At 44.7% G+C, this 27,010-nt stretch overlaps 1 protein-coding gene across 8 annotated transcripts in view; it reads left to right on the top strand.

Annotated features, from left to right (window-relative positions):
• Window positions 1-27,010, top strand: part of WDR59 (WD repeat domain 59) — an 85,747-nt gene that overhangs the window by 2,502 nt on the left and 56,235 nt on the right. For 6 of the 8 annotated variants that reach the window (XM_042918193.1, XM_042918189.1, XM_042918188.1 and 3 more), the window contains exons 2-5: window positions 15,083-15,132; window positions 19,638-19,773; window positions 25,172-25,257; window positions 26,262-26,342. In XM_042918193.1, coding sequence (XP_042774127.1) covers window positions 15,083-15,132; window positions 19,638-19,773; window positions 25,172-25,257; window positions 26,262-26,342 — 353 coding nt within the window. The remainder of the gene's footprint in view (window positions 1-15,082; window positions 15,133-19,637; window positions 19,774-25,171; window positions 25,258-26,261; window positions 26,343-27,010) is intronic. The other 2 variants (XM_042918190.1, XM_042918191.1) reach the window with 2 other exon arrangements.

Below are 27,010 nucleotides of genomic sequence, written 5' to 3'. Positions count from 1 at the left end.
TCAGAGAAAACCCCCAGCCTGAAAGGTGAAACTTTTTTCTTTCTTTAAAAGAATTGTTTGGAATTAAGATTTTTTTTCTTATTTAATGTTTATTTATGTTTGAAAGAGAGAGAGAGCATGAGCGGGGTAGGGGTAGAGAGAGAGGGAGACACAGAATCTGAAGCAGGCTCCAGGCTCTGAATTGTCAGCACAGAGCCCCATGTGGGTTTCAAACTCAAGAACCATGAGATCAAGACCTAAGCTGAAGTCGGACCCTCAACCAGCTGAGCCACCCAGGTGCCCTGGAATTAAGTTCTTTATTGATGGTTTCTTTATTGATGGTAGTCTCTTTATGATATTCTTTTATTGAATTGTTAATTTTTATTTTTTACAGTTTTTATTTATTTATTTTGAGAGAGAGAGAACCCATGCACATGCGTAGTGCAGGTGGGGCGGGGGTGGGGGGGAAGAGAATCCCAAGCAGGCTCAGCACTGTCAGTGCCCAGTCCGATGTGGGGCTCGAACTCACAAACCATGAGCTGTGAGATCATGACCTGAGCTGAAATCGAGTGTCAGATGCTTAACGGCTGAGCCACCCAGGCGCTGCAGATGAAACTCTTTTTTTCACATTTTCTACAAGAGTCATCCACTTTATAAAACAACGCCTTGAGATGTCCCTGTCACTGATCAGTAGTAAAGAACCTGTGGTGCTTGGCAACTGCTCCGAAGTGATCCCTGGAATCGATGAGTGTTAAGACTGTAAGAAAACTTAGAGATAACTTTGTAGAGCAACACCGTCCAGTAGAATTTTCTGTATTGATGGAAATGTGACCGTTGAGTACTTGAAATGGGGCTAGGGCAACCAAGAAATTGCATTTTTAATTTAATTAAAATTTAATTGACATTAAATTTTTTTTTTTTTTAACGTTTATTCATCTTTGGGACAGAGAGAGACAGAGCATGAATGGGGGAGGGGCAGAGAGAGAGGGAGACACAGAATTGGAAGCAGGCTCCAGGCTCTGAGCCATCAGCCCAGAGCCCGACGCGGGGCTCGAACCCACGGACCGCGAGATCGTGACCTGAGCTGAAGTCGGACGCTTAACTGACTGAGCCACCCAGGCGCCCCAAATTAATTGACATTTAAATAGCCACTTGTAGCTAGTAGCTATGCTCTTGCATTGGAGATGAAATAGTTTCACTCTCAAAGACGTAAGATGGTGGAATGTGCAGTTCACAAGCTCTAAACCAATGGGAAGAGCAGAAACAGTTCAGAATAGGAGTTTGATGAAGACAGGAATCCAAACCCATGGCAACAGTTTGCCTAATGTCTCTGCTTTGGCAGCCATGAGGTGTCTAAAACTCAGTATTCCAAAGGAGTTGGACATACTCAGCACCACTTTCCCTGCATCCCAGCTTTTTGCTTCCTTCCACTTCATCTTCCGCAGAGCCCAGTGGTTTTTTTAAAGGCTTTTATTTTAGGGGCGCCTGGGTGGCTCAGTCAGTTGGGCGTCCGACTTCAGCTCAGGTCACGATCTCACGGTCCGTGGGTTCCAGCCCCGCGTCGGGCTCTGGGCTGATGGCTCAGAGCCTGGAGCCTGCTTCCAATTCTGTGTCTCCCTCTCTCTCTGCCCCTCCCCCGTTCATGCTCTGTCTCTCTCTGTCTCAAAAATAAATAAACGTTAAAAAAAAAATTAAAAAAAAATAAAAAAATAAAAAAAAAATAAAGGCTTTTATTTTATTTAAAAAAATTTTTTTAAATGCTTTTTATTTTATTTTTGGAAGAGCGAGCGAGAGAGAAAGACAGAGCGTGAGCAGGGGAGGGGCAGAGGGAGACGGAGACACCGAATCCAAAGCAGGCTCTAGGCTCCGAGCTGTGAGCACAGAGCCTGACGCCAGGCTCGAACTCACGAACCTCAAGATCATGACCTGAGCTGAAGTCAGACGCTTAACCAACTGAGCCACCCAGGTGCCCTTAAAGGCTTTTCTTTTTTTTTTTTTTTAAAGTTTATTTGTTTATTTTGAGAGAGAGAGAGAGTGTGTGCGCTCATGAACAGGAGAGGGGCAGAGAGAGAGGGAGACAGAGAATCCCAGGCAGGCTCCAAGTAATCAGCATGGGGCTCGTACTCACAAACCGTGAGATCATAACCTGAGCTGAAATCAAGTGTTAGATGCTTAACTTGCTGAGCCATCTAGGCTCCTCCCCCAGAGTGGTTTTTTTTTTAAAACCAAGTTTATTGAAGTACAGTTAATATACAATTCCCCCTTTTAAGTGTAAAGTTTGTTGAGTTTGGCCACTGTACGTGGTCCTGTAGCCACCACCACAATTAAAATACAGAACCCCGCCACACAGTTCCCTGGTGCCCCTGTGTAGACAGTCATAGCACCGCCCTGTGGCAGCTGCTGAGGTGGTTTATGTAAGACAAGGATTGTACAGTGTGGAGCCCTTTAAACCTGGCCTGTCACCCTTGACCCAGTGCCTTTGACATTCATCTATGTTGGTTGTTAAGCATCCCAGTTAGTCTCCTTTTTTATTGCCCACCAGTAGTGTTCCAGTGTATGCAGAGGCCACAGTCTATCCATACACCCGTTGATGGATATTCAAGTTGTTACCACTTTTTGGCGATTATGGTTAAAGCTGTGATAAAATATCAAGGTGATTTTTTTAAAACCTTATTTTGTTCATATCCCTCCTTTGATGAAAATGCTTCAGTGACTTCCTATTGCATGGAGTGTAGAATATAAATTCCTTATTTTAGACTGTTTTGTGGGCTGGTCTCTGCCTACTTCTCAGATCGCATCTTGTACCACTTTCGCCCTCAGTCACTGTTTATTTTCATCTTTCGCCGGCTGCTCCAGGGGGAGCACCGTGAGGGGTGCTTGGTATGCAGGAGCGCTCAATAAATATTTGTTGAGTTAATAAGTGTAAAAAAAATCAATTATGTTGATGAACACTATTAACACGAATTAGGAAAAAGGTGTTTAGATTTTCATAGTTTTAAAAATAAATTTTAGAGTAATTTTAGACTTACAGAAAAATTGGGAAGATAGTACAGAGAGTTCCCATATACCCTGCACCCATTTCCCCCTATTAAAAACCATCTTATACTCTGGGGTGCCTGGGTGGTTCAGTTGGTTAAGCCTCTGACTCTTGGTTTCAGCTCAGGTCATGATCTCTCAATTTGTGAGTTTGAGCGCTATATTCTTCTTCTTCTTTTTTTTTAATTTAACATTTGTGTTCACTCTTGTGCACATTTGTGCTCTCTCTAAAAATAGATAAAAACTTTAAAAATATTTACAAAAACATCCTATACTAGTATGGTATATTTTCTACAATTAACAAATCAATATTGATACTTAACTCGAATCCATACTTTACTCAGATTTCCTTAGTTTTCACCTAATGTCCTTTTTCTGTTCTGGGATTCCGTTCAGGACGCCACATTACATTTACATGCATCTCCTCAGGCTCCTTGGCTGTCACAGTTTCTCAGATGATGTCTTTGATGACTTTGACAGTGTTGAGGAATACCAGTCAGGTGTTTTGTAGAATATCCCTCAGTTCGGATTTGTCTGATGGTCTTTCTCGTGATTAGACTGGGCTTATGGGTTTCGGGGAGGACCCTAGAGATAAAGTATCATTCTCATCACATCGTATCAACGGTACTTACTGTGAAAGTGACATATCGCTGTTGATGTTGACCTGGCTGAAGTAGTGCTTGTTAGGTTTGCCTACTATAAACTTACTCTTTTTGCCTTCTGTTTATACTACACTATTTGGAAAATCGTCTGTATATGCAGCCTAAGTTTGTTTATTTATTTTTAAATTAAAAAAAATTTTTTAATGTTTGTTTATTTTTGAGAGATAGAGACAGAGCGCAAGCAAGGGAGAGGCAGAGAGAGAGGGAGACACAGAATCGAAGCAGGCTCCAGGCTCTGAGCTGTCAGCACAGAGGCCGACACAGGGCCTGACCCCATGAACCGTGAGATCATGACCTGACCTGAAGTCGGGCGCTCAACCAACTGAGCCGTCCAGGCTCCCCCATGAGGCCTGAATTTAAACAGTGGAGGGTTGGGGCGCCTGGGCGGCTCAGTCGGTTAAGCGTCCGACTTCGGCTCAGGTCACGATCTCGCGGTATGTGGGTTCGAGCCCTGCGTCGGGCTCTGTGCTGACAGCTCAGAGCCCGGAGCCTGTTTCGGATTCTGTGTCTCCCTCTCTCTCTGACCCTCCCCCGTTCACGCTCTGTCTCTCTCTGTCTCAAAAATCAATAAACGTTAAAAAAAAAAAATTAAAAAAAAAAAACAGTGGAGGGTTCTTTCTTTCTTTCTTTCTTTCTTGAATTAGTTGCTTGTATCAGTGTGATATATATTTTATACCTTGGATTATAATCCAATACTACTTTATTTTACTGTATTTATTTTGTTGCTCCAATTGTCCCAGTTTTCACCATTGGGAGCTCTTTCAGATGTTTCATGTATTCCTTTGGCATGACCCCCATCATTGTTTCCACTTGTTTGTAGGTTTTTAAAATACACAGTACTTCCTTATTTTCTGGTACTATAAGATGCTTAACTCTCATCATGTATATTTTCCTGCCCCAGTCCCAGAATTAGCCATTTGTCCAAGGAGTCCTGGTTTCTTTTATTGGAGAATGACATCAGATACTAAAACCTGGTTACAGATGTGCTCGTTGCTCTTGGGGTGTCATCGCTTCCAGGCACTCATATGACAAAACAGGAAATATACTACTAATCCATGAATACGTGTGTATCTGTAAGTGTATGTATATGTAACCATCTGTATATTAAGCTGAACGGGAGATCATGTTTAACATCTACTCTAAGTCATTACCACAAGTGTCGTTGTGGCTCCACCCTTTGCTTGTCAGTAATCTCCCACGCCAGTCATGAGAAACGGGGCCCCAGCCATCCTCTGTCCATTTACTTAATTGTTCATTCCAAAATACATGGATAGTCGTTTCAGAATTTTAACCTGTACCCTTGTAGGAGTGACGTTATCAGCTGGAGTGCGGTGCTTATGTACAGTTCTTTTCCCCTTTAGTCTTACAGACTCCACTAAGGTTTTCATCATTTTTAAGCAGCCTTTCACTTCTTCACACTGTGGTCAAGTTTGTTCCTTCCTTCATTCATTCTTTCTTTCTTCTCTCTCTCTCTCTTTTTGAAGATTCGATTTTATTGAAAAAAATTTTTTTTACTGTTTGCTTATTTTGAGAGAGAGAGAGAACGTGCATGGGCACAGGTCCACGCACTGGGCAGGGGCAGAGAGAGAGAGGGAGAGAGAGAATCCCAAGTCGACTCTGTGCTGCCAGCTCAGAGCCTGATGTGGGCTTTGATCCCACGAACATGAGATCATGACTTGAGCCGAAGTCAGGAGTCCAACACTTAAATCGACTGAGCCACCCGGGAGCCCCTAGAAGTGTATTTTTAATGCAGTTGAATTTATAGGTTGTGCTTTTTCAGTCTATTTAAGAAAAATCTATATTCTAGGTTCATAGAGACATTCTCCAATAAATTTTTTCTTGCTACTCTGTTTCTTTTTGAAATTAAAAATGAAGCATCTCAGCAGAAAGTGTATTCCCTGCTTCCCTAATGGTGGGTGACTTATTAGTCTCAACATTACAGCAACTCGTCCAGACAGATAAAAATTGAGGCTTTTTTTTTTTTTTTGCTCTAAATAAACAAATCAAAAATAAAACACAACTCGGCAAATTCTTTAACTAAAAGGCTATGAATAGTTAATATAGTCCAGACGTTTTCCTGGAGCAGTCCAGCTTTGGTCCCAGCTTTCCTAGTTTCCCGGAAAGTTCATTTTGAAAACTATGGGGATGGAAGGGCATAGTAGAGCTGTTTTTGGTGAAAGTGACTATTCTGTGAATTCCGCAAATTATTTGTTTTCTAGAACATTTGATGTAAAGATGCAGTAATGAATGGGGGAAGAGTATGTACAGCCAAGAGTTTAAGGGTTTGGAGCTGGAGCACAGTGTCAGGATCCAGGTTATGTCATCTATCTGCCGTGTGATCTTGGGCACATTAGTGCCTTTTAAGCTTCAGTTTCTTTATACCTAGAACAAGAGTAATAGTATCTGCCTGTGTCCAGGATTCCCTGCACCACTCCTGGTTTCACTAGGAGGATTCACAGCTGTATTTGCAATTACGATTTATTACAGTGAAAGGACACAAAGCAAATTCAAAGGGAAAAGGCACATGGCGTGAAGCCTGGAGGAAACTGGGTGCAAGAGACCTTTCCCAATGGAGTCCCTCAGACGTGCTTAATTCCTCCAGTTTTGAATTATAGCAACGCATGTGAAATGTACCAGAGAAGCTCATCAGAGACTCAGTGCCCAAGGTTTTTATCTGGGGCGGGTCACCCAGGCTCCCTCTGGAGCGCATGAATCACAATCGCACACCCCCAGCAGGGCGGCAGGCGCTCAGCATAAACCACATTGTACACACAGCGTAGGCACAGTGAGCCACTCTTATCAGTTAGGGAATGGTGGGAACACTCCAAATCCAAGTTCCCAGACACCAGCCAAAAGCCAGCCTTGCAAGCAGGCCTTTCTGAGGTCAGCAGTCTCCTGCCTGCTGGGGTTACTCTTTTCTGCACACCACCTGACAGTTAATGTGAGGATTGAGTGAGATAATCAACATAGAGCGCTTAGCACAGTGATCGGCATATATTAATTGCTTGCTACGTGTTAATTATTATGATTATATTAGAAAGCTTGTGTATGGAAGCAAGAAACAGCCCGACAAGATAGCCTTATGGAGCCGAGAGGACCTGTGGAAGACAGCCCGTCTGCCTTCTTATTTTACAGACATGGAACCTGAGATTCAGAAAGGTTAGGTGATTTTCCTAGCGATACTCACTCTGTGCCATCTTAGCTTGTGGGAACGTGAGGATGTTCTCATTTTAGACGGAGACTTCCCAAGAAACACCCATTGTGCTGAGTGTGTGAACAGAACCTCGGATACAAACCTCTAGAAAGCATTAGACAAGGATGGTTCAAAAGCAGCCTTGGCAGCAGTGGCTGTCTCTGATTTAAAGAGATTGGATATTGTCATTGGAAATGCTCTGATCCTTTTTATGTCAGTGGGTTTCAGTCTGTGGTTTTATTCTATGAAATCTGATAGTACATACGTTACAGTCATTGCTCAGGCATGTGACAAACTGATTTTCGGGGAGCTGACCTAGCTCTGATTTGCACTGATTGGATGTTTCCACTTTGCGTCATTTGGAAGGATGAATAGGCAAAGTGTTTTCATATTTTTGAACAGCTCTTTCTAATTCAGCTGAGGTTGAAAGAGGAAGAGTTGATTTCTTTGCTAGTTTATTTGAAGAAATAAACAAACGTTGGCTTTTGTTCTGCAGATAGCAGTGGTCTCTGTAGGGAGGCTTTCTTTTGCATTGAATCAGGGTAGCAAGATAGCCCTATGAAGCTATATATTATCTTCCCAGAGAGATGAGCTTTCTAACAGAACCATTGTGTTTGCACCAAAATTTAACTGTAAATCCAAAATGGATTGGTAATGCAATCCATCTCCAAATTCAGTGTCCCCTGACCATTTGTAAAGTATCATACCGGTTGTTTTCTAAAAGATGAAAATGTTAACTCGGGAAACAACAGATGTTGGTGAGGATGAGGAGAAATGGGAACCCTCTTGCACTGTTGGTGGGAATGCACATTAGTGCAGCCGCTCTGGAAAACTGTGGAGGTTCCTCAAAAAATTAAAAATAGAATTACCTTACGACCCAGCAACAGCACTACTAGGAATTTATCCAAAGGGTACAGGAGTGCTGATTCATAGAGGCACATGTACCCCAATGTTTATAGCAGCACTTTCAACAATAGCCAAAGTATGGAAAGAGCCCACATGTCCATCAACTGATGAATGGATAAAGAAGATGTGGTTTATATATACAATGGAATGCTACCTGGCAATGAGAAAGCATGAAATCTTTTCATTTGCAGCAACGTGAATGGAACTGGAAGGTATTGTGCTAAGTGAAATAAGTCGTTCAGAGAAAGACAGATATATGTTTTCACTCATATGTGGAATTTGAGAAACTTAACAGAAGACCATGGGGGAAGGGAAAGGGAAAAAAATAGTTTCAGAGAGGGAGGCAAACCATAAGAGACTCTTAAATACAGAGAACAAACTGAGGGTTGATGGAGGGGCAGGGGAGAGGGAAAAATGGATGATGGGCATTGAGGAAGGCACTTGTTGGGATGAACAGCAGGTGTTGTATCTAAGTGATGAATCATGTGAATCTAGTCCCGAAACCAAGAGCACACTGTATTTATCAATTTTTTTTGGTGGGGGGGGAGGGTAGCAGTTTTATTGAGATCTAATTCACCTCTTGTATAATTCACCTGTTTAAAATGTACACAATTTAGTGGGTTTTGGTACATTCACAGAGTGAAACCATCACCACAGTCATTTTTAGAACATTTTCATCACCCTAGGAAGAAACCTTGTACCCTTTAGACATCACCTCCCCTGCCCCCTATCCTCCAGCTCCCCCCTCCCCCCGCCCCCCCAGTCCTAAGCAATCACTAATCTGCTTGCTTCTCTATAGATCTGCCTCTTTGGACGTTTCATAGAAATGGAATCCTAGACTATGTGGTCTTTGTGACTGACTTCTTTCACTTAGTTCTTTTAAAGGCTCATCCATATGTATGTATCGGAAGCTCAGTCCTTTTTAGGGTTGAATAATATTTCACTGTAGGGATATATCACGTTTTGTTTATCCATTCATCAATTGTTGGACATTTGGGTGGTTTCCGCTTTTTGCCTGTGAGGACTAATGATGTCATGAACGTTTGTGTACAAGTTTTTATACAGCATGAGCTTTTAAGACCTATATTGTCTATGATAGGTAGCATTTATTGAGTACACGCCATGTGCTGTGCGAGGCATTGTACTTGTGAATTGGTTTTTACCCTTAAGGAATTGCAGTCAGATCGAGGTCATGTAATAGTAAATAGGGGATTATTGTAAAGTACCACAAGTACTACGTAGAGATAAGCCTTGGGTCCTGTGGAAGCACAGGTAACTCCCTGGTGTGTGCAAGAGGGGATGGGTCAGAATAACTTCCTGGGATGAGCCTGAACTGAATCCTGAAGGACAAGAAGGCATTGGCCAGGTGAAGCCTGGAGAGAAGGGTCACCCAGGCGGAGGAAGCGGCTGATGCGAGGGTCCGGAGGTGAGAGGGTGGTGCTTGCTTGGATTCGGAGGGCCGGAGGGAATTCATGGTAACAAATTCATCATGGCGGGAATGTTGGGACGGGGTTGGAAGGTGAGAGGCCTAAGATGGACTGTAGAAGTGAGCCAGAGAGAGGTCTTAAGTGATCTTTAATGTCATGCTAAGGGTGTTGTCCTTCATCCTGCGAGCTGTGGGACCCAGCACCAGCCCTGAGGGTGGAGCTGGGCTGGTGGTAGATGGGTGTCTCTTTCCAGGTGAGGACCGACACAGGCCTGAGCTGAGGCACAGATGGGGAGAAATGGATTGATTAGGAACAGACTAGAAAGGGACGTCCAGAGTTAGGTCCCAGGAGAGAGTCATGTTATGGAAGCCACAGGTCTTAAGGAGAGAGTGATCATTAGTTCTGATACTGCCATGAAATCAACTAAAATAGCTAATAAAAAATATCTGCTAATTTCAACAACACCAGAGGTCTGTGACAGCCTTTGCTGGGTCGTTTTCTACTGTACACTTGAGAAGTGGTAAAAGACAGTTTTTAATCCAATTCTGACCCCAAAACCCATGCACACCCTTTCTGCTGTGCCAGATGATTTCCATTTTACACATGCAGAAATGCCATGTAGAGTCTTTCTTCCTTTTGATAAACTGTGGTCAGTTTCCTTGGTTTGGTGAAATCAAGCGCTTATGAACACAGCTGGCTTTGTGCAGAAATGGCTTTTTAAACCAGAGCAGCATCCATTCGTGTACAGAGGCCTACACAGTCTCTTGGAGTTGATATCTTTTTAGTAGCCTTCAGTTAGCCAGCTTTTTCCAAATTATTCATTACATATTTTCCAGGCCAACAAGAATCAAGTGCCACTGTCAGCGCCATGGTTGTGTTATTTCAGAAAGGTCATACGACTCCTGAAGTGTGTCACAAAAGCTCCCATCCTGCAATTGGAAGAACAAGGGCTATTAGAAACTTTATTCTCTTATGTTTAAAGGTCTCTCTCTCTCTTTTTTTTTTAATGTTTATTTTTTAGAGAGAGGGAGAGTACGAGCGGGGGAGGGGCAGAGAGAGAGAGGAAGACACAGAATCTGAAGCAGGCTCCAGGTTCTGAGCTGTCGGCACAGAGCCCTACGCGGGCCTCGAACCCGTGAACCATGAGATCATGATCTGAGACAAAGTTGGATGCTTAACTGACCCAGCCACCCAGGTGCTCCTAAAGATAACCTCTTTTGACAGGGAGCAGTTCTGAGCAGTAAGTTTGTTTTCCTGCAGTCAGGAGAGGACTTTACAGTACCTTAAAAACAAAGGCTGAGAGAAGATATGATTGGAATTTTACATTATAAAGTGTGAGTAAGGTGCACACATTTGGTTCGTCAAATGTTTCTATTCTTGTTGAAGGTTTCACAGAGCAGACAGCGAACTACTAAAGTTTATTATTCTAGAAGGCATTAAAGAAGTGAAGGAACTTTACAGATGTAGATAAATTCACGGATGATAAATTACCAAGGGAAGCTATAGAAAAAATTCTTTGAGATGTCAAGGAGCGCCTTGGCACATTTTGGAAAGGAAGGACCCGGATTTTGACCTGGTTCTGACCTATCTTCCAAACAGAAGATGTTCACAGAGCACCTGCATGTACCAAGCACCTCGCTGGGTGCTCTGGGAGAAAGAAGATGGACCCTGCCTTCTGGGGGCTCCCCAATTAGTGGGTGAAGATAAACGTGTGCAGCAGCCGCTACCACATGGCAAGTGACAGCAAGCCCTGTGACGGGGGGCAGAGAAGGTGCTTTGGGAGAGGGTGGAATCCCTATGGCAGACTCTGGGTGAGGTTCTTAGGGGACGTATGTCTTGGGACTTAAAAGATGAGTAGAATTTCAACAGCAGAGCAGGCGAGAAGGACCTTCCGGATGGGAGGAGGAGCTTAAGCATCTCTTTAGAATTGGGAGCGTCGCTGACCTTGGAGAAAGGTAAGAGCTTTGAATGGGTGTGGCCTGGGCAAGTAGAGAAGGAAGGTCAGACTAAAAAGTTCTGGAAGCATCCAGTTTGGAAGATTTCCGCTTGATTGTCTTCAGTCTTCAGTAGAAAACCAAGGAAGGTTTTGGAGCAGAGGAGCGATGTAGTCTGAGCTCCGCTTTCAGAAGTTCCGTGTCGGGTGGAACAGAGGAGTGGGGAAGGCGCACTGTCTGAGGTTGTGTCCGCCAGGCCGCAGGCGTTGAGGACTGAGGCTAGGACGGAAGCGTGGAAACAGAAGAGGCTTGGGATGCCTTTGAGAAAAAGTTTTTTTTTTTTAAATTATAAAGTCATGTAAATATGTAAGTAGTACAAAAACGTAGGCTCATGTAGGGGAGTAAGACAAAAACCCTGTGGGAACAACTGCCATTGAAACATTCTGATATATGTTCTTCAGTGTTTTTTAAGGCATAAGTAGGTGATTTAAATTTCAGTTCATAGTAGGTATAAAATGCTACTTTACTCCTCTAAGTCTTTAATCTCCCCTTCCTGCAGGCTGCGGGGGAATTCTCCCGCAGGGAATTCTCTCCTAGCCATCACTGGGGCTCGCTTCCTCTCTTGCAGCAGGATCATGGGGTTGCTGTGGTTCTTAACCCCCTGATGCCCAGACTTAGCATCTCCCAGCCAGTCCCTGCCTGGTGCCCTGAGGTGAGGAGGCCTTCCGGGGACTCTTGTCCCCCACAGAGCACCAGCTTCTACCCTGGTTAGGGGATCTTCTCTTTTCTGCTTTCCCTCTTTGCATTCTCCTGACAGCCCAGCATGACCGTCCTTAATGTGCTGCTATGAACATGATGTTGGCCCCTTTTTTCTGAGGTAGGAGTAGGGAAACCTCAGTTAGTGTTTTTTTGTCTTCCTTTTAAATAATAACTTCCTCTGATGAGGTGATATGGTGAATTATGATACTCTGTTTGCAGCTTTTGGCTCCTGTATTTTTCCGTGTCATTTTTAAACACTTTCAGGATACTCCCTTATGTAAATATGCATAATTTACTTGTAGATAACATGAAACAAGCAACTCTGTGCATAGAAGTTTTCCTGTGTTTTGGATGGATTCTGGAGGTGGAATTTTTGAGTCAAAGGGCATGACTTTATGATGATGATTATTAATTATTGTTACTGGGTCACAATCTTTGTTATCACTGTACCACAAACTAAGCAGCTTGAAACAGTACCTACTGATTAGCTCATAGTTCTGTCTGTCAGAATCCCAGGCGCCGCGTGGCTGGTTTCTCGGTTTGGTCCCCTAAGCTGAAATCCAGGAGGCAGCTGGCTGTGTTCTCATCTGGAGGCTCAGTGGCCTGGGGAAGAATCTGCTAAGAGACCCATTCAGGTTGTTGGCAGAATTCAGCCTCTTGGGGTTATAGGACTGAGGTCCCTGTTTTCTTTTCTTTTCCTTCTTTTTTAAAATTTTGAGTTTTGCCCTTCATGTTTTATGGAATAAAAAGTTTGGCCTTTTTATTGCATGGAACTACAATTGGCACAGGTTGGGGGACTAGAGGAGGAAGGTGGGGGCTGAGGAGGAGGTGGGAGAGACCTCTTCCCCAGCTCCTGGGTAGTGACACCTCACTTCTTCTTGCATAATTTCTGGCGTCTTCCCACCTGGATGCTGGCTCTCTCAGGGTCTCGGAGAAGAGGAGAGGATCACATGCTCATTGTCATAATTGTCATTCTGGAAGGAGTGGAGGAAGTTTCTTCCTAGCTCACCATCATCTCAAGGGGTTCTCTTCTCTTTCATTTTTTTTTTAAAGTTTATTATTGATTTTGAGAGAGAGAGAGAGAGAGAGAGAGAATCCCAAGGAGGCTCAGCACTGCCAGCACAGAGCCCTACATGGGGCTTGATCCCACAAAGCATGAGATCATGGCCTGAACCGAAATCAAGAGTTGGATGCTTAACAGACTGAGCCACCCAGGTGCCCCTTCTTTCATTTTTAAGTAAGTTCTACACCCAACATGGGGGTTTAACTCATGACCCCAGGATCAAGAGTCACATGCTCTACCAACTGAGCCAGAGCTAGGCGCTCCTTTTAAAAAAATTAAAAAAAAAATTTTTTTTTAATGTTTATTTATTTTTGAGACAGAGCATGAGCAGGGGAGGGGCACACACAGAATCCGAAGCAGGTTCCAGGCTCTGAGCTGTCAGCACAGAGCCTGACGTGGGGCTCGAACTCGTCAACCCCGAGATCATGACCCGAGCCGAAGTCAGACGCTCAACCGATTGTGCCACCCAGGCGCCCCTTTTTAAACATTTTTTACTGAAGTCTCTGTTTTCTTGCTGGTTGTTATTTAGGGGACACTCAGCTCCTACAGGCCACTTTCACGGACTTGCCATGTGGTCCCACCTCCACAGCCAGCAGCAGTCTTCTTCACGTAAATGCCTCGTCCTTAGAATCTCTGAGTGCCTCTGTTTCTGACTTCTAGACCTAGATTTACAGGGCTGATGTGATTAGGTTTCTCTCTCTCCCCCCAACCCTCAAACAGAAACTCTGTACTCACTGAACAGTAACTCCCCATTCCTCACTCCCTGTCCCCTTCCACTTGTTTTCTACTTGTCCTTTTTATGAATTTACCTATCCTAGGTACCTCATAAGTAGAATCATGCAGTATTTGTTATTTTGTGCTTGGCTTCTTTCGCTTAGCATAGTATTTTCAAGGTTCATCCACACGATAGTACGTATGCCGTCGTATGTGTGTGCCATGTTTTGTTTATCCATTCGCCTGCTGATGGACATTTGGGTTGTTTGAGGTCTCTTAAGGTCGACTGATTTGGGACCTTAACCACATCTGCTAAATCCCTTAACAGCAGCACCTAGATTCATATTTGAATAACGGGGAGAATGTGTACAGCAAGGGCCCAAAATGTTGGGGCCACCTTAAGATTCTGCCTACCACACACCTCCTGGAAAGATCGTACCACCCCTGGTTGGAGGTGCCATCTTGCCTGCTTTCATACTTTTAATCTATAAATTGTTCAGAAGAGTGTGGAAGTTGCATCTCATTTCACTGCCTGCCTTTCCAGCTGGACTTTTCTCTGCTCACGACTCTAGTGGGATGAAGGATGCATAACAACCACTTTTTAGCCTCCGATGAGAGCGCCCTGGTTTCTTGTCCCCAACATTACCTATGACATATTTCTTGACGGTGTATAAGAGGGAGCACTAGTGTCTTGAGAATGCAGGAGAATTTGGACTGGTCCAAATAAGAGAATTTAAGGCTGTAACTGCCATAACTTAAGTCAGCCTCATGCTTCGGCCTGAATGCAAATTCATTTGATTCAGTGTGGTCCTGAAAAGATGGTGCTCCCTAGGAACTGGGAGACCTGGGAAATGGAAATCATTAGAATGTGCTAGAAATCTCAGATTAAATGGCAACTGAGCATCTCAATAACGTGACCATGGATTCAGCACGGGTGGTGTTTGACTATTACCACTTACCATTTAGCTTGGAGGAGAAGTCCATGCCCTTTGGAAAGGCATGGGGGTGACGGGTGGGGTGGGGTAGGTGTGTTTGTGTGTATGTGTGTGTGATGTCCCAGGTTAGGTTTTGCTTGGAAGGGGCTCTGAGTAGCTCTGTTAGCTCCAAGCTAGTTAGATTCTCCGAATTCTAAGATGACGTCTCCACAACTTAGAACACACCAGCTTGCTTGTATGTAATCCCGGTGTCAGGGAACAGATAGCAACTGCCCTATTAAGGATGGTGAGTATGAGATCTGGTTGAGGATTAGAAGGGAGTGAAAGCAACCACTGTAGAGAACTAATAATACCTGACAGCGGGGGACTTACCTGGGCCATGGGAAGAGGAAGCCCCAGACGAGGCTACCCACCTGTCTTCTCCAACCCGAGCTGGCTTTGCTGGCAGAACTGACCCTGTGCTTTCTCTCCCAGGCAACCGCAATGTCCGTGGACTGTCTGGGGCAGCATGCTGTGCTCTCCGGGTAAGTGAGCTCTGCTGCAATTTCTGCGGACAAATCGCAAATTGAGAGGTTTCTGGGAAGTTGGAAAATACTCTTTATCCTTAAGGATTGTGGTCCTAGGGTTTAGTTCCGCTATCCTAGTGACCTCAGGGGTACTTAACAGGGATCACTTGCAGTTTATTTTTGTCTCTGCCCTAATATGTAAGCAATAAAATTCCTTTGAAATTTGCGTGACTGGTAGTTTGGTCTTGGAATTGCAATTTTCTGTTTATTGCACAGACTCTGCAGAAGGGTGCTGTCTGGTGTGGTCTCACGGGATCAAGGGGATCTGGGTTCTGGTTTGGCAATGCCATTCATGATGAACCCCTGGACATTTGTCCAGTTGGCCTCCCTGGACTTTGGTTTGCTCGTGAAGGACTTTGATTTCATTATGAAGAACTAGAACTAAATGATTTCTCTAGTGTTTTCCAGCCCAACATTTTTAACATTCTGGCAACTAAGGGCCATCCTAGCATTTGCTAATCACTTTGTCATTGTACCAGTATAATGCCATTTAATGGTCAGAGTCCCCTCCCCTTTCATACTCACTACCTCTCTAAGTCTGCAGTGTTTTCTTTAACTTGTTTATGAACTCACTTCTAAATAACGAACTAGTTTCTGTTTCATTATTTTATTTTGAAATCGTATTTTAATTTACCTTAAAAAAAGCATAGCAGACATTTAAATAATTCAAAAGGCTCTACATTGGGAAGTAAGTTTCCCTCTTCTCTTTGACCCCCATCCCCAGAGACAGTTATCAAATCCATTTTTTTGTGTCACACTGGATGCATAGATAAGGAAAAATTGATATGTTTCTTTACTGCCCCCTCTGCACTCACTTAAAAAAAAAAAGCTTTATTGAGATATAATTCACAGACCATGCAATTTACCCATTTAAAGTGGCAAGCCAGTGGTTTTGGGGATATATTATTCATTTCCTATTCCGTTTTTAAACCTTTTTTTTTTTTTAAATCAAGGAAATACCTGAACATAGTTGACAAAGTCAAGTAGCATCACAAAGATTATATTGTCAGACAGCAGAATCCTAGCTCAGCTTTTCCCCAATCCTGATCCCACTCAGTAGAAGCAACTACTTGAGACTCTTGTAGCTGTTTCTGTGGGGTTGCCTCCATTTTTCCAAATAATACACAAATATTCTGTTATCTTGATTTGTCCAGATATTACCAATTGACTTTTTAAAGTAGATGAGGATTTAGCACTTTTACTTTGCCCTGTGAGTCCCTGACTTCCCTCTCCTTCCAGTATAGTTATATAACAATTGTTGTGTTGAATCAGTATTTGGGGTTCTTTTCTCAGAGTAATTTTGAGAGGTCCTATACCATTCTGATTCTGGACTTTGTATGTGGCCTATTTTTTCTCTTTGGAAGCTTTAAAATGCTGTCTTTGTCTCCGGCGTTCCTTTTATCTCCAGGTGTGTGAAATCTTCACCGTGACTGCTTTGGCGTGCGTCTTTTTTTCATTCATTGTGCTGGGCACTTAGAGGGTCCCCTCTTTTTTTTTTTTAAACATCATTACTTGTTTTATCTAAACAAATAGACATACACTTGACATCATGTAGTCATATTCACAACCCACAAAATACTCAAGTGCTGGGCACCTAGGTAGCTCAGTTGGTTAAGCATCCAGCTTCGGCTCAGATCATAATCTCATGGTTCATGGGTTTGAGCTCCGCATTGGGCTCTCTACTGTCAGCACAGAGCCTACTTCAGATCCTCTGCCCCCTTCTCTCTCTGCCCTTCCCTGCTTGTGTTTTCTCCCTCTCTCTCAAAAGTAAATAAACATTAAAAAAAATACTCAAGTGTTAAGGAATAACTGTGTCTCAAATGTTAGACTTCTCTGTATTCACTCATGTGGGCATTGCCATTTGTAGCATCCAAGGAGGGAATGGGATTATGTCACTGGAAACCAGGCAAGCATTCCTGTTTTGGTGTGTTCTTGGGTACATACATACCTGTTTTATTTTTCAACATAATCTTGAAGGTTCACCATTTTGTTTTCTTATACTGAACTTGAAAATATGTACAGTAAAGAATGTACTTGAGTTAACCGCTTGAGTAAATTTACAAATATATACACCCATGTGATCCCCATTCAGATTAAGACCCAGAGTAATTTTTAGCACTGTTGGAAGGCCCTTTCAGTCTGGAAGGTCTGTGTCTTCTAGTTTGGAGAAGTTTTCCTGCATTGTGTCTTTGGTAATTTCCCCCCTCTATTTCCTGCAGTCCTTCTTTCTGAAGCTGTTCGTCTGTGTTGGATATCCTATGTGGATTCTCTGTTGGTCCTTTTTGTTTTGCATTCTGACAGTTCCCTTCAGCTTTAACTTTCTACTCTTCTATCAGATTTCTTTATTTCAGCTGTGCTTTTCATTTCCAGGAGCTCTTTCCTCTGTTCTTTACCTCGTCTTCTTTTACCTCTCTGAGAATATTAATTCTAGGTTTCTTCTTGCCTCGGCACTGCCCATTTCCTTTTTTTTCTTTTGATTGCATTGGTCCCTGTCTTTCAGGTTTCCTCTGGTGACCGATACTCACCTGGCTCTCTGTTACTGTCGAAGAGTGATCAGTTTACATGTGTGATGGTGGGCTTCTTTGGAAGGAGGTCGTCTGGGAACCAGACCCTTTTTTTGGAGGGTGCCCAGATGTCACTATCTCCTGGGTTCTGTGTTACTTATTTGCTTTTGTTCTTTTCTTGGGCTGGTCATGTTCCTCTGAGAAGAATCCTTTTGTCACTGTGTGAAGACTATACAGATCAGCTGTAGGGGAAGAGGCCTGAGGGTCTCACATTCCACTTCCTGCCCTGTTTTGAGCACAGCTCCTCAAATTCCCACACTGCTCTGCCGTTTGTCCCAGGCCTGGGCTCCTCTGAAGTAGTTTGTCTGAAGCACATCACCCCCCCCCCCCCACCCGGGTGAAGGAGAGGTGGCTCTGTGGGGTGTGTATAAACCGCTCTCCTTAGTCCTCTTTCAAACAGGTCCTGCTCTGTTCTGCTTTTGGTTCTCCAGGCCTCTCTTCCCTTGTGTGCAGGCTGAAGCCTCCAGCTCCCGAGCCGGCCTCGGTTCTGCAGTGTGAATCAGCTCGCCTCTCATCCGCTTCCCCTCTGCAGGCACTTTGGTGTTTGCTTTCTTTAGATCGATCACCATTTGTCCATCCGCTTTTCATTTCCTCTCTCATTTTCTTTGTGGGTTTCTGTGTTGTACGTTTTTACTCTGACTTTCGTGGGTCTTCAGGGGAGAAAGAAGATATGTCAGGTATGTGTACCCTGAAGTGTCTACTTTTCTTCTGCTGCTCTGCACTTGCTCTCTGGGGGGTCTCTGGGCCCCCCTGTTGATGGCGCCCCATGTGTATCGCTCTCAGCCTTTCCCCGTTCGTCATGCTTTCCCGTTTTTCATGCTGAGAGGAAGATGCCAGCCTGCCTGCTCCAGAATCAAGTGATTCCTTCAGAGTAGGTCAGAGATGCTAGATCTTTGTTCTGCACCGGCAGTTCTGAAAGTTCTGTGAATTTGTCTTACCTGTGCTTGCTTTCTTCTCCCCTAACCTTCTCTTCTGGGGTTTCTGCTAGAGTTTTACGGGCCGTGTTAACTTGCATTTCCCATCTCTTCTGAGCAGGGACTGTTAATCTTTTTCTTCACCATTGAGCCCACCTGTCCTCATGGATGCTCTGGGGCTTGGAGTGCTCTCTAACAACAGCTGATTAATGGCCGCTGAGATGTTGATTCACACAATGATTTTTCCCTTAAAACAAAGGGAAAATAGGCGGAACACAGGACATTCCTGTTTTCAGATCCTTTATACTGATTGGCACCGTGAACATTATCAGCCCTTAATGTGTTATTTTCATTATCATTTTATTGGTTATTATTTCCCTCCCAATAGACTTAATTTAGTTGCCTTTCCCAGGTAGTCAACTTGCAAGGGAATTTGAGATTTTCTCCAGGATGTTTGGCAAAGTGATAAGTGATAGGTTTAACACACATTTACCGAATGCCAAGCACTATGCCTGGTGAGGAGGGACATACAGACACTGGAGACTTGGTCCGTGCTCCACTCGGTTGGTTCAGGACCAGAGCCTTACCATGGGTAGTTGTACTACCGAGATCAGTGCTGCTGTCGCAATGCAAACAGCGCGGTGGGAGTTGTGTGGGAACCGGAACCACCCCTAGCTGAGCAGTTGGGAAAGGCTGGAGCGAAGTGGGCTTGGAGCTGAAGCTGGCGGGAAGATGTCAGACCCCCAAGGATCCAGTCGGGAAGACCATCTCTGGAGACAGGCTCTCGCGGGGACGTGGCTTCCACTTGCTTAACTGTCACCTTGAATTCCTCCTGTCCCTTGTATGCCTTTCAGAGTAGATAAACGTCATATAAACCAGGGGATTTTTTGAGCACTCTTTGCAAACCATATGTAATTCCAAATGTGCTTTTCTGTCTTAATGCTAATGCTGTTATATTGTCATCATGTCGATGTTGTTTTCCTAGCCGCCGATTCTTATACATCGTTAATCTAGATGCCCCTTTCGAAGGTCACCGAAAGATCTCTCGCCAGAGCAAGTGGGACATCGGAGCTGTGCAGTGGAATCCTCATGACAGCTTTGCGCACTATTTTGCAGCTTCGGTGAGCCATTTAAGGAGTACGGGAAAAGGCTGTTAAAAGTGTGAGCTGGGGCTGGTAGGTCTATGTTCTATGGAGAGAAGAGAATATAACTCTCATTTCTCAGGCAGAAAAGAAGTGTGGATGGTTCTAAAAGGAAGATAGAGGCAAATTAAAGACATATATGTATACAGACACATATGGCGTATATCTATATATGAACGGAACTGCTGATCCCATCGGTGTCAGATCTTGTGTTTCTAAAGATCCAGATTTTAAAGGGAAATGAATAGATGCCTCCATTTCTGTGTGTGATAAGATCCTGTTTTCACCGGCAGGAACGTAACTGGACATGACTCTGACCTTCACTGTTTTCAGAGGGATCAGAAGACTCCACACATGCTTTCGCTCAAAGGAAGGGATTCTTTCTTTTTCTAAAAGTTTATTTATTTATTTTGAGAGAAAGAGAGAGGGGAAGAGAGCATTATCATCACGGAGCCCAACACAGTGGCTTGTGAGATCGTGACCTGAGCTGAAATCAAGAGTCAGGTGCTTAACTGTCTGAGCCACCCAGGCGCCCCAGGAAGGGATTCTTTCTTGATTGGGATTCATTAGATCGGCTAACCCCCTGAGATTTTATGTGCCTGTTTCTGTGTGAATTCTTCCAGGAAAAGATGCATGCATTTTATTAGGTTTTCCAAGGGATTCATGACTGAAAGAAAGATATAGGCTAGATCACCTCTGGTATTTCGTCAGATTCTACACCAGCATTCTACTGTCCTAGAACAATTAGAGATCTAAACCTTTGGCTCCTTTGCACTGGGCTGGAAGAACAGTATTTAAAGAACCCTGCTTAGGGGCGCCTGGGTGGCGCAGTCGGTTAAGCGTCCGACTTCAGCCAGGTCACGATCTCGCGGTCTGTGAGTTCGAGCCCCGCGTCAGGCTCTGGGCTGATGGCTCCGAGCCTGGAGCCTGTTTCCGATTCTGTGTCTCCCTCTCTCTCTGCCCCTCCCCCGTTCATGCTCTGTCTCTCTCTGTCCCAAAAATAAATAAAAAAAAAAAAAAAAAAAAAAAAAAAAAAGAACCCTGCTTATCATCCAAGGGATGCAAGCATTCACAGTGCTATCTGCGTCTGTTCTTATCAGAAATGACAGTCTGTGAGAGGGAAGCACCTGAGGAAAAGAAAGACAAGCAACGCTGTCAGCTTTAGAAGGAACAAAAGCCGCTCTTCCCCTCATTTCCAAAATAGCATCTGACTGTCTGGGGCACCTGGGTGGCTCAGTCGGTTGAGTGTCTGACGCTTGATCTCAGGTCATGATCTCACGGTTCATGGGTTCAAGCCCTGTGTCGGACTTTGCGCTGACAGCCTGGAGCCTGCTTGGGATCCTCTCTCTCTCCTCCTCTCTGCCCCTACCCTGCTTCTGCTCTCTCTCTAAACAAACAAAGAATCTGAACGTCTGACTCTCACCATGGACATCTGCGGTCGAACTGATGTGGGGGGCTGTTCTGAAGGAGAAGATAGGGCCAGTCTACTGCTTTCCCATTCCCGACCCCTTTCCTGTGAATTAGGAAGAATGCTCTTTTCGTTGGCTTACGCCTTACAACTTCCACTCCCCTCTCATCCTCAGCCCCTGATCATTGGGTCCAGGGGTCCTAGACCTTGGAGCTACTGACCTCCCAGACCACATAATTCTTTGCGGCAGGTTCTGTCCTGTGCATTGTAAGAGATGAAGCAGCATCCCTGGCCCCTACCTACCAAATCCAGTAGCATCTTCGCCGTCCCCGTCACCATGACAACCGAAAATTTCTCTAGACGTTATTAAATGTCCCTGGGAAGCAAAATAGCCCCTGATTGGGAATGACTCGTTTAGGCTAACTGGTCAATACTTGGCCCATGTGGATTAACATTGCATTTGTTTACAAATGGTGAGATAGCCTTTTTTTTTTTTTTTTTTTTTTTTTTTTGACAGTCTTTTTAAAGTAGACAATGTAGGGGCACCTGGGTGGCTCAGTTGGTTACACGGCCGACTTCGGCTCAGATCATGATCTTGTGGTTCATGAGTTCGAGCCCCGCGTCGGGCTCTGCGCTGACAGCTCGGAGCCTGGAGCCTGCTTCGGATTCTGTGTCTCCCTCTCTCGAGCTCTGTCTCTCTCTCTCTCTCTCAAAAATAAATAAACATTAAAAAAAAGATTTTTTTAAAGTAGACAATGTAATGTCATTTACATTCACATGTTACACAGCCACCGCCCCTCTCTGGTTCCAAACATTTTCATCCCTCCAGAGTAAAATTTTACCCCTCCCATGAAGCGGTTTCTCCCTATGCCCCCTCCCCACGGCCCCTGACAGCCACCAGCCTGTGTTCTGTCTCTGTGTTCTGGATATTTCATATAAATGGAAACATACAATATGTGATCTTTTGTGTCTGCTTTCTTAACTATGCTGTTGCATGTATTTGTGCTTTACTCCTTTTTATGGCTCAGTAGCATTCCATTGTATGGCTATAACACGTTTTGTTTAATCGTTCATTCACTGATGGACATTTAGGCTGGCTCTTGTGAATAAGGTGGAAGTGGACGTGTGTGTAAATGTAGTTTTTTGAGTACTTGTTTTCAATTGTTTTGGGTATATACTTTGGAGTGGAATTGCAGGGTCCTGTGGTAAGTCTGTGTTTAACTTTTTGAGGAGCCGTTAGACTTTTCTACAGTAGCTGAGTCGTTTTATAGTCCTACCAGCAGTGTTCCAGTTTCTCCACATTGTCCCCCAAATTAGTGTTTTTCTATTTGTTTTTTTTTGTTTTGTTTTGTTTTTTTAATTTTTAAAGCGTAGCCATCCTAGTGGGAGAAAGTGGTATCTTACTGTGGTTTTGATTTGCATTTCCCTAATGACTAATGATGTTGAGCATCTTTTCATGTCCCTGTGGGCAATTCGTGTATCTTTTTTGGAGAGATATCTATGCACATCCTTTACTTATCTTGGAATTGGGTTGTATGTCTTTCTGCTGCTGAGTTGCCAGAGTTCTTTCTATATTCTTGATACTAGATTCTTATCGGAGGTATGATTTGCAAGTATGTCTCTAATTCTGTAGATTGTCTTTTCACTTTATAGTGTCCTTTGTTGATTTTGATAAAGTTTAATGTATGGATTTTTTTTTTTTTTCTTTTGTTGTTCTTGGTTGGGAGAGAGCCTTTTTCAGGAGAAAAAGCTTTGGAGTTAGGCACATCTGAGGTCAAGTCCTAGTTTTGACACTCCTGTTTTATCTTTTGTACTCTCCCAACTTTCTGAGCCTCAGCTGCCTCACCTGTAACGTGGGTGATGACAGCCAGCGTGCAGTGTCGTGTGACAGAACAGAGGGCGGGTCTCTGAAGATTCCTAGTACGTTGGGCGCCTGATGGCTCAGTTGGTTGAGTGTCTGACTGTTGATTTTGGCTTACATCGTGGTCCCAGGGTGGTGGGATCGAGCCCCGTGTCAGGCTCTGCTGAGTATGGAGCCTGTTTAAGAGTCTCTCCTTCTCTCTCTCTCTCCCCTCTCCTCCTCTCTCTGCCCCTCTCCCCCACTCACGCTTTTTCTCTCTCTTTAAAGTAAATAACTGAAAAAAATGAATAAAAACAGAATCTGTGTATTAAAAAAAAGATTCCTAGTACATAGACTGGTGTTAGCAGACCCTCTGGAAATGACAGGGGATATTATTATAATATGAGGGGACTTTTCTTTTCACTCCTGTTCCCCCTGGAAGCTGTTTTGAATTCTAACCTTTGACCAGAAACCTTACGTATTTAGAATTGGAAACTGGCATTTCTGGATAAAAACCTTTGAACTTTATACATCTGTCCGTCTCTGAGCTAAAATGAAAATCAGTCTAGTAATATATAGATATTAGTAGATCTGCATCTGTATATCAGTTCAGAAATTATTAGATAGCCTGTGTATTAGTAATCAGTCTGTTGTAGTCTTTATTCACTTTTGGTGTGTTTCATAAGCTCATGACATTTAGATATTTTGCTGGCTTGTTGTTTCTTTCAGTGAAATGTAGCTTTTTCTTTCCTCCTTTCCCTATTGCTGTGTGTTTTTTTCTGGTCAGTCTTTCCTAGTCTTTCCTAGGTCTTTATGCCTAACCCCTTAAGAAATTCAGTATAGGGATGCCTGGATGGCTCAGTTGGTTAGGCGTCTGACTTCAGTTCAGGTCACAATCTCATGGTTTGTGGGTTTGAATCCCAGGTCGGACTCTATGCTGACAGGGCAGAGCCTGGAGCCTGCTTCACGTTCTGTGTATCCCTCTTTCTCTCTCTGTCTATCTCCTGTTCGTCCTCTGTCTCTCTCTGTCAAAGATAATGAATAAACATTAAAAAAGAAAAGAAAAGAAAAGAAAAATTCAGTATTAGGGACACCTGGGTGGCTCAGTCGGTTAAGCACCCGACTTCATCTCAGGTCACAATCTCACAGTATGTGAGTTTGAGCCCCACACTGGGCTCTGGGCTTTCATCACAGAGCCTCTGCTTCGGATTCTCTGTCTCCTTCTCACTCTGCATCTCTCTTTCTCTCTCTCAAAAATAAACATTAAGAAAAAAATGTATAAAAAAAAGAAATTCAGTATAGGCATATTTCAAGGAGTCTTCTGTAATTTTGTCTTCTAGGATACCCCTTTGATAGTGGTTCTGTTTTCTTGTGTTTATGTGTTTTTAAAGTGTGATGGATGGACTCTGGGCATTTGATAAGTGGGAAGAGTGAGCTGAAAGCCTGTAGTGTGACAGCAGCTGGAGAGATGGGTGTGTGATGCTTAGAGCTGGGAGGTGGTCCTTTGAACAGCCTGCGGGGTGGGGTGGGGGGGAGGCGTGGGGGTGGTGGGGTGGGGGTGGCGCATCTCCGTAAGCCATCATTCAGGTGCCCAGTAGCGCCTCGGTGGCTTCAATTCAGCTGCAATGACTCAGGGTAGATTCACGTTGAAGACAGCACTGCCCTTCTGTTTGGAAATTTATAGTCCTATGTACTGAGCTAAGGTTGGCTCCCATGTTAATTGTACTCGTTTCTTTTTTAGAAAAATATTTTTTAATCTTTGTTGTTTTTGAGAGAGAGAGAGACAGACAGACAGATCATGAGTGGGGGAGGGGTATAGACAGAGGGAGACACAGAATCCGAAGCAGGCTCAGGCTCTCAGCTGTCAGCACAGAACCCAACGTGGGGCTCAAACTCACAAACTGTGAGATCATGACCCAAGCCAAAGTTGGACACTTAACTGACTGAGCCACCCAGGAGCCCCTAATGGTACTCATTTCTGATGGCTCTGTGAGCAAGTCAGTCTGTAGGGTCTCTGCCATGCAAGTTAGTTTCTGCATGGCTTCGTCTTCTCAGCCCTAGGCACATCGCGGTGAGAGCGTGTGTTCGGGTGTGGGACTGGCTGCCTTCTTCCCCTTGTTTCTTTTCAGAGTAACCAACGGGTTGACCTTTATAAGTGGAAAGATGGCAGCGGGGAAGTTGGCACTACCTTACAAGGCCACACTCGTGTAATCAGGTAGGCATCAGGCCTCCGCAGCTCCCGGCCTGTCTCGCTCTGTCATAGTCCCTCGGGAAGTGACGTGAAAGCTCCGTCCCCCTTCCACAACTTGACCTTCTGTGCTGCATTGGCCACGGGTGACTGCGAGGTCCTTGGCGTTCACTGAAGTGGTGGCTCTCATACTGGGGATCAACCAGTATTTAGGAACCAACATTCCTGTAACTGCTGTCCTCGATTCCAGAAGGCCCTCGGACAGCCCAGTCTGGAGTGAAGGATTAGAGCTGATTTTTGCCATGGGAGGGAGACACGGTTATGCCGGCAGAATCCTCAGCTCAATTCGGCAGTGCGTGGGAGCACAGACAGCAGGATGCAGCCCTTTGCTCTTTCTCCAGTGGCTGTGGGGCACAGCTGCCTCCCACCCATGGCCTTCTGGAGTGTTCCTTGATCCATCCTGTCCTTGGGTCACTATTCCTGGGTAGGGAATACTCATCTTGGGAAGTAGCAGCAGGGAGTACAGGAGTGGGGGAGCTGACCCGGAAGTAACGGGAAAGGCCAGACCCCTGGCCTATGTTAGGGAGGCCTGCCCTTCCTGAAAGCTGCATGGCAGTGTTAACAGTTTGCCGCTGCTTTGACAGATGTTGGTTTTACTTGAGGTACTTGTGGTTGAATCTGGTTTAGAAAATCACAACTCAAAAATCACTTGATGTTTTTGCTTTGGTGTGTGTGTGTGTGTGTGTGTGTGTGTGTGTGGTTGAAGTTGAAATCCTCCATTTCTTTTTTGGGAGCAGGTGATGGGATAGCTGGTGATGACAGGGGAAAGGACCTGAAAGCTTTCTTCAGAGCTCAGTTAAGTCTTACTCATTCCCAGAGAAGTTTGGAGATTTCTAGCCTATATCATGTTAAGGAGGACCGTTAACAGTGACTCTCTGAAGCCACTAGAAATGAAATCTGCTAGCGCTTTGGAACTGGACTCTGAATTTTCTTCCCTTTGTTGTTGTTCCGTTTATTTCTTGTGTTTCCAGTGACTTGGACTGGGCAGTGTTTGAGCCGGATCTCCTGGTTACCAGCTCTGTGGACACGTACATCTACATTTGGGATATCAAGTAAGAACAATTAAAAGGCCAAACCACTGGGTTGTGGGACGATCTGGGACCTTTGTTTTAGAGATCAGCTGTCTTAGTTTGGTTTCCCCTGGGTGCAGACCCCGAGATGAGGATGCCTTGCAAGGACGTTGTTTAGGAGGCGACAGAAGCACCGGCGGGAGGAGAGACAGGAGTGGGAAGGCTGCACACGGAGGGCGCGCTGTCCACACGGGAGGCAGCATGAGCACGTGGAGGTTATTCCTGCCGGGGACCGCTAGGTGCTAGTGCAGAACTCCTCAGAGGTGTCCCACCCTTGAGGGCTCAGGAAGTGGGGGCGTCATCCACTGTCGGTCACTGGTCGCAGGCTGCACCCCGGGGCCTCCCTTCCCTGGCACTTCAGGCCTGGCACAGAGATGTGCAGGACAGGCTTCAGCAGTCAGGGAAGTCCCTTTGGCAGAGAAACATAGGTGCTGGCGTTTGAAAGTCAGGCTGAAGTTTAACTGACGTGGCAGGTGACAGTGGGGAGTTGTGGGCACAGACACACGTCTGCTACAGCAGGTGATGCTATGAGACACATCTGCTTTGCTCTTTGTGAGGCTTCAGTCCCCCACGCGGCTGAGGGCCACCTCTCAGGGTTACCCTTCATGAGGCGAAGAGGGAAGGAGCCCCCAGCCCAGGGCCGGGCATGT

The sequence above is a fragment of the Panthera leo genome, chromosome E2 (assembly GCF_018350215.1).
Source record: "Panthera leo isolate Ple1 chromosome E2, P.leo_Ple1_pat1.1, whole genome shotgun sequence".
Taxonomy (NCBI): domain Eukaryota; kingdom Metazoa; phylum Chordata; class Mammalia; order Carnivora; family Felidae; genus Panthera; species Panthera leo.
The sequence above is the reverse complement of the archived record's forward strand: the minus strand, read 5'-3'. Positions and strand labels throughout refer to the sequence as shown.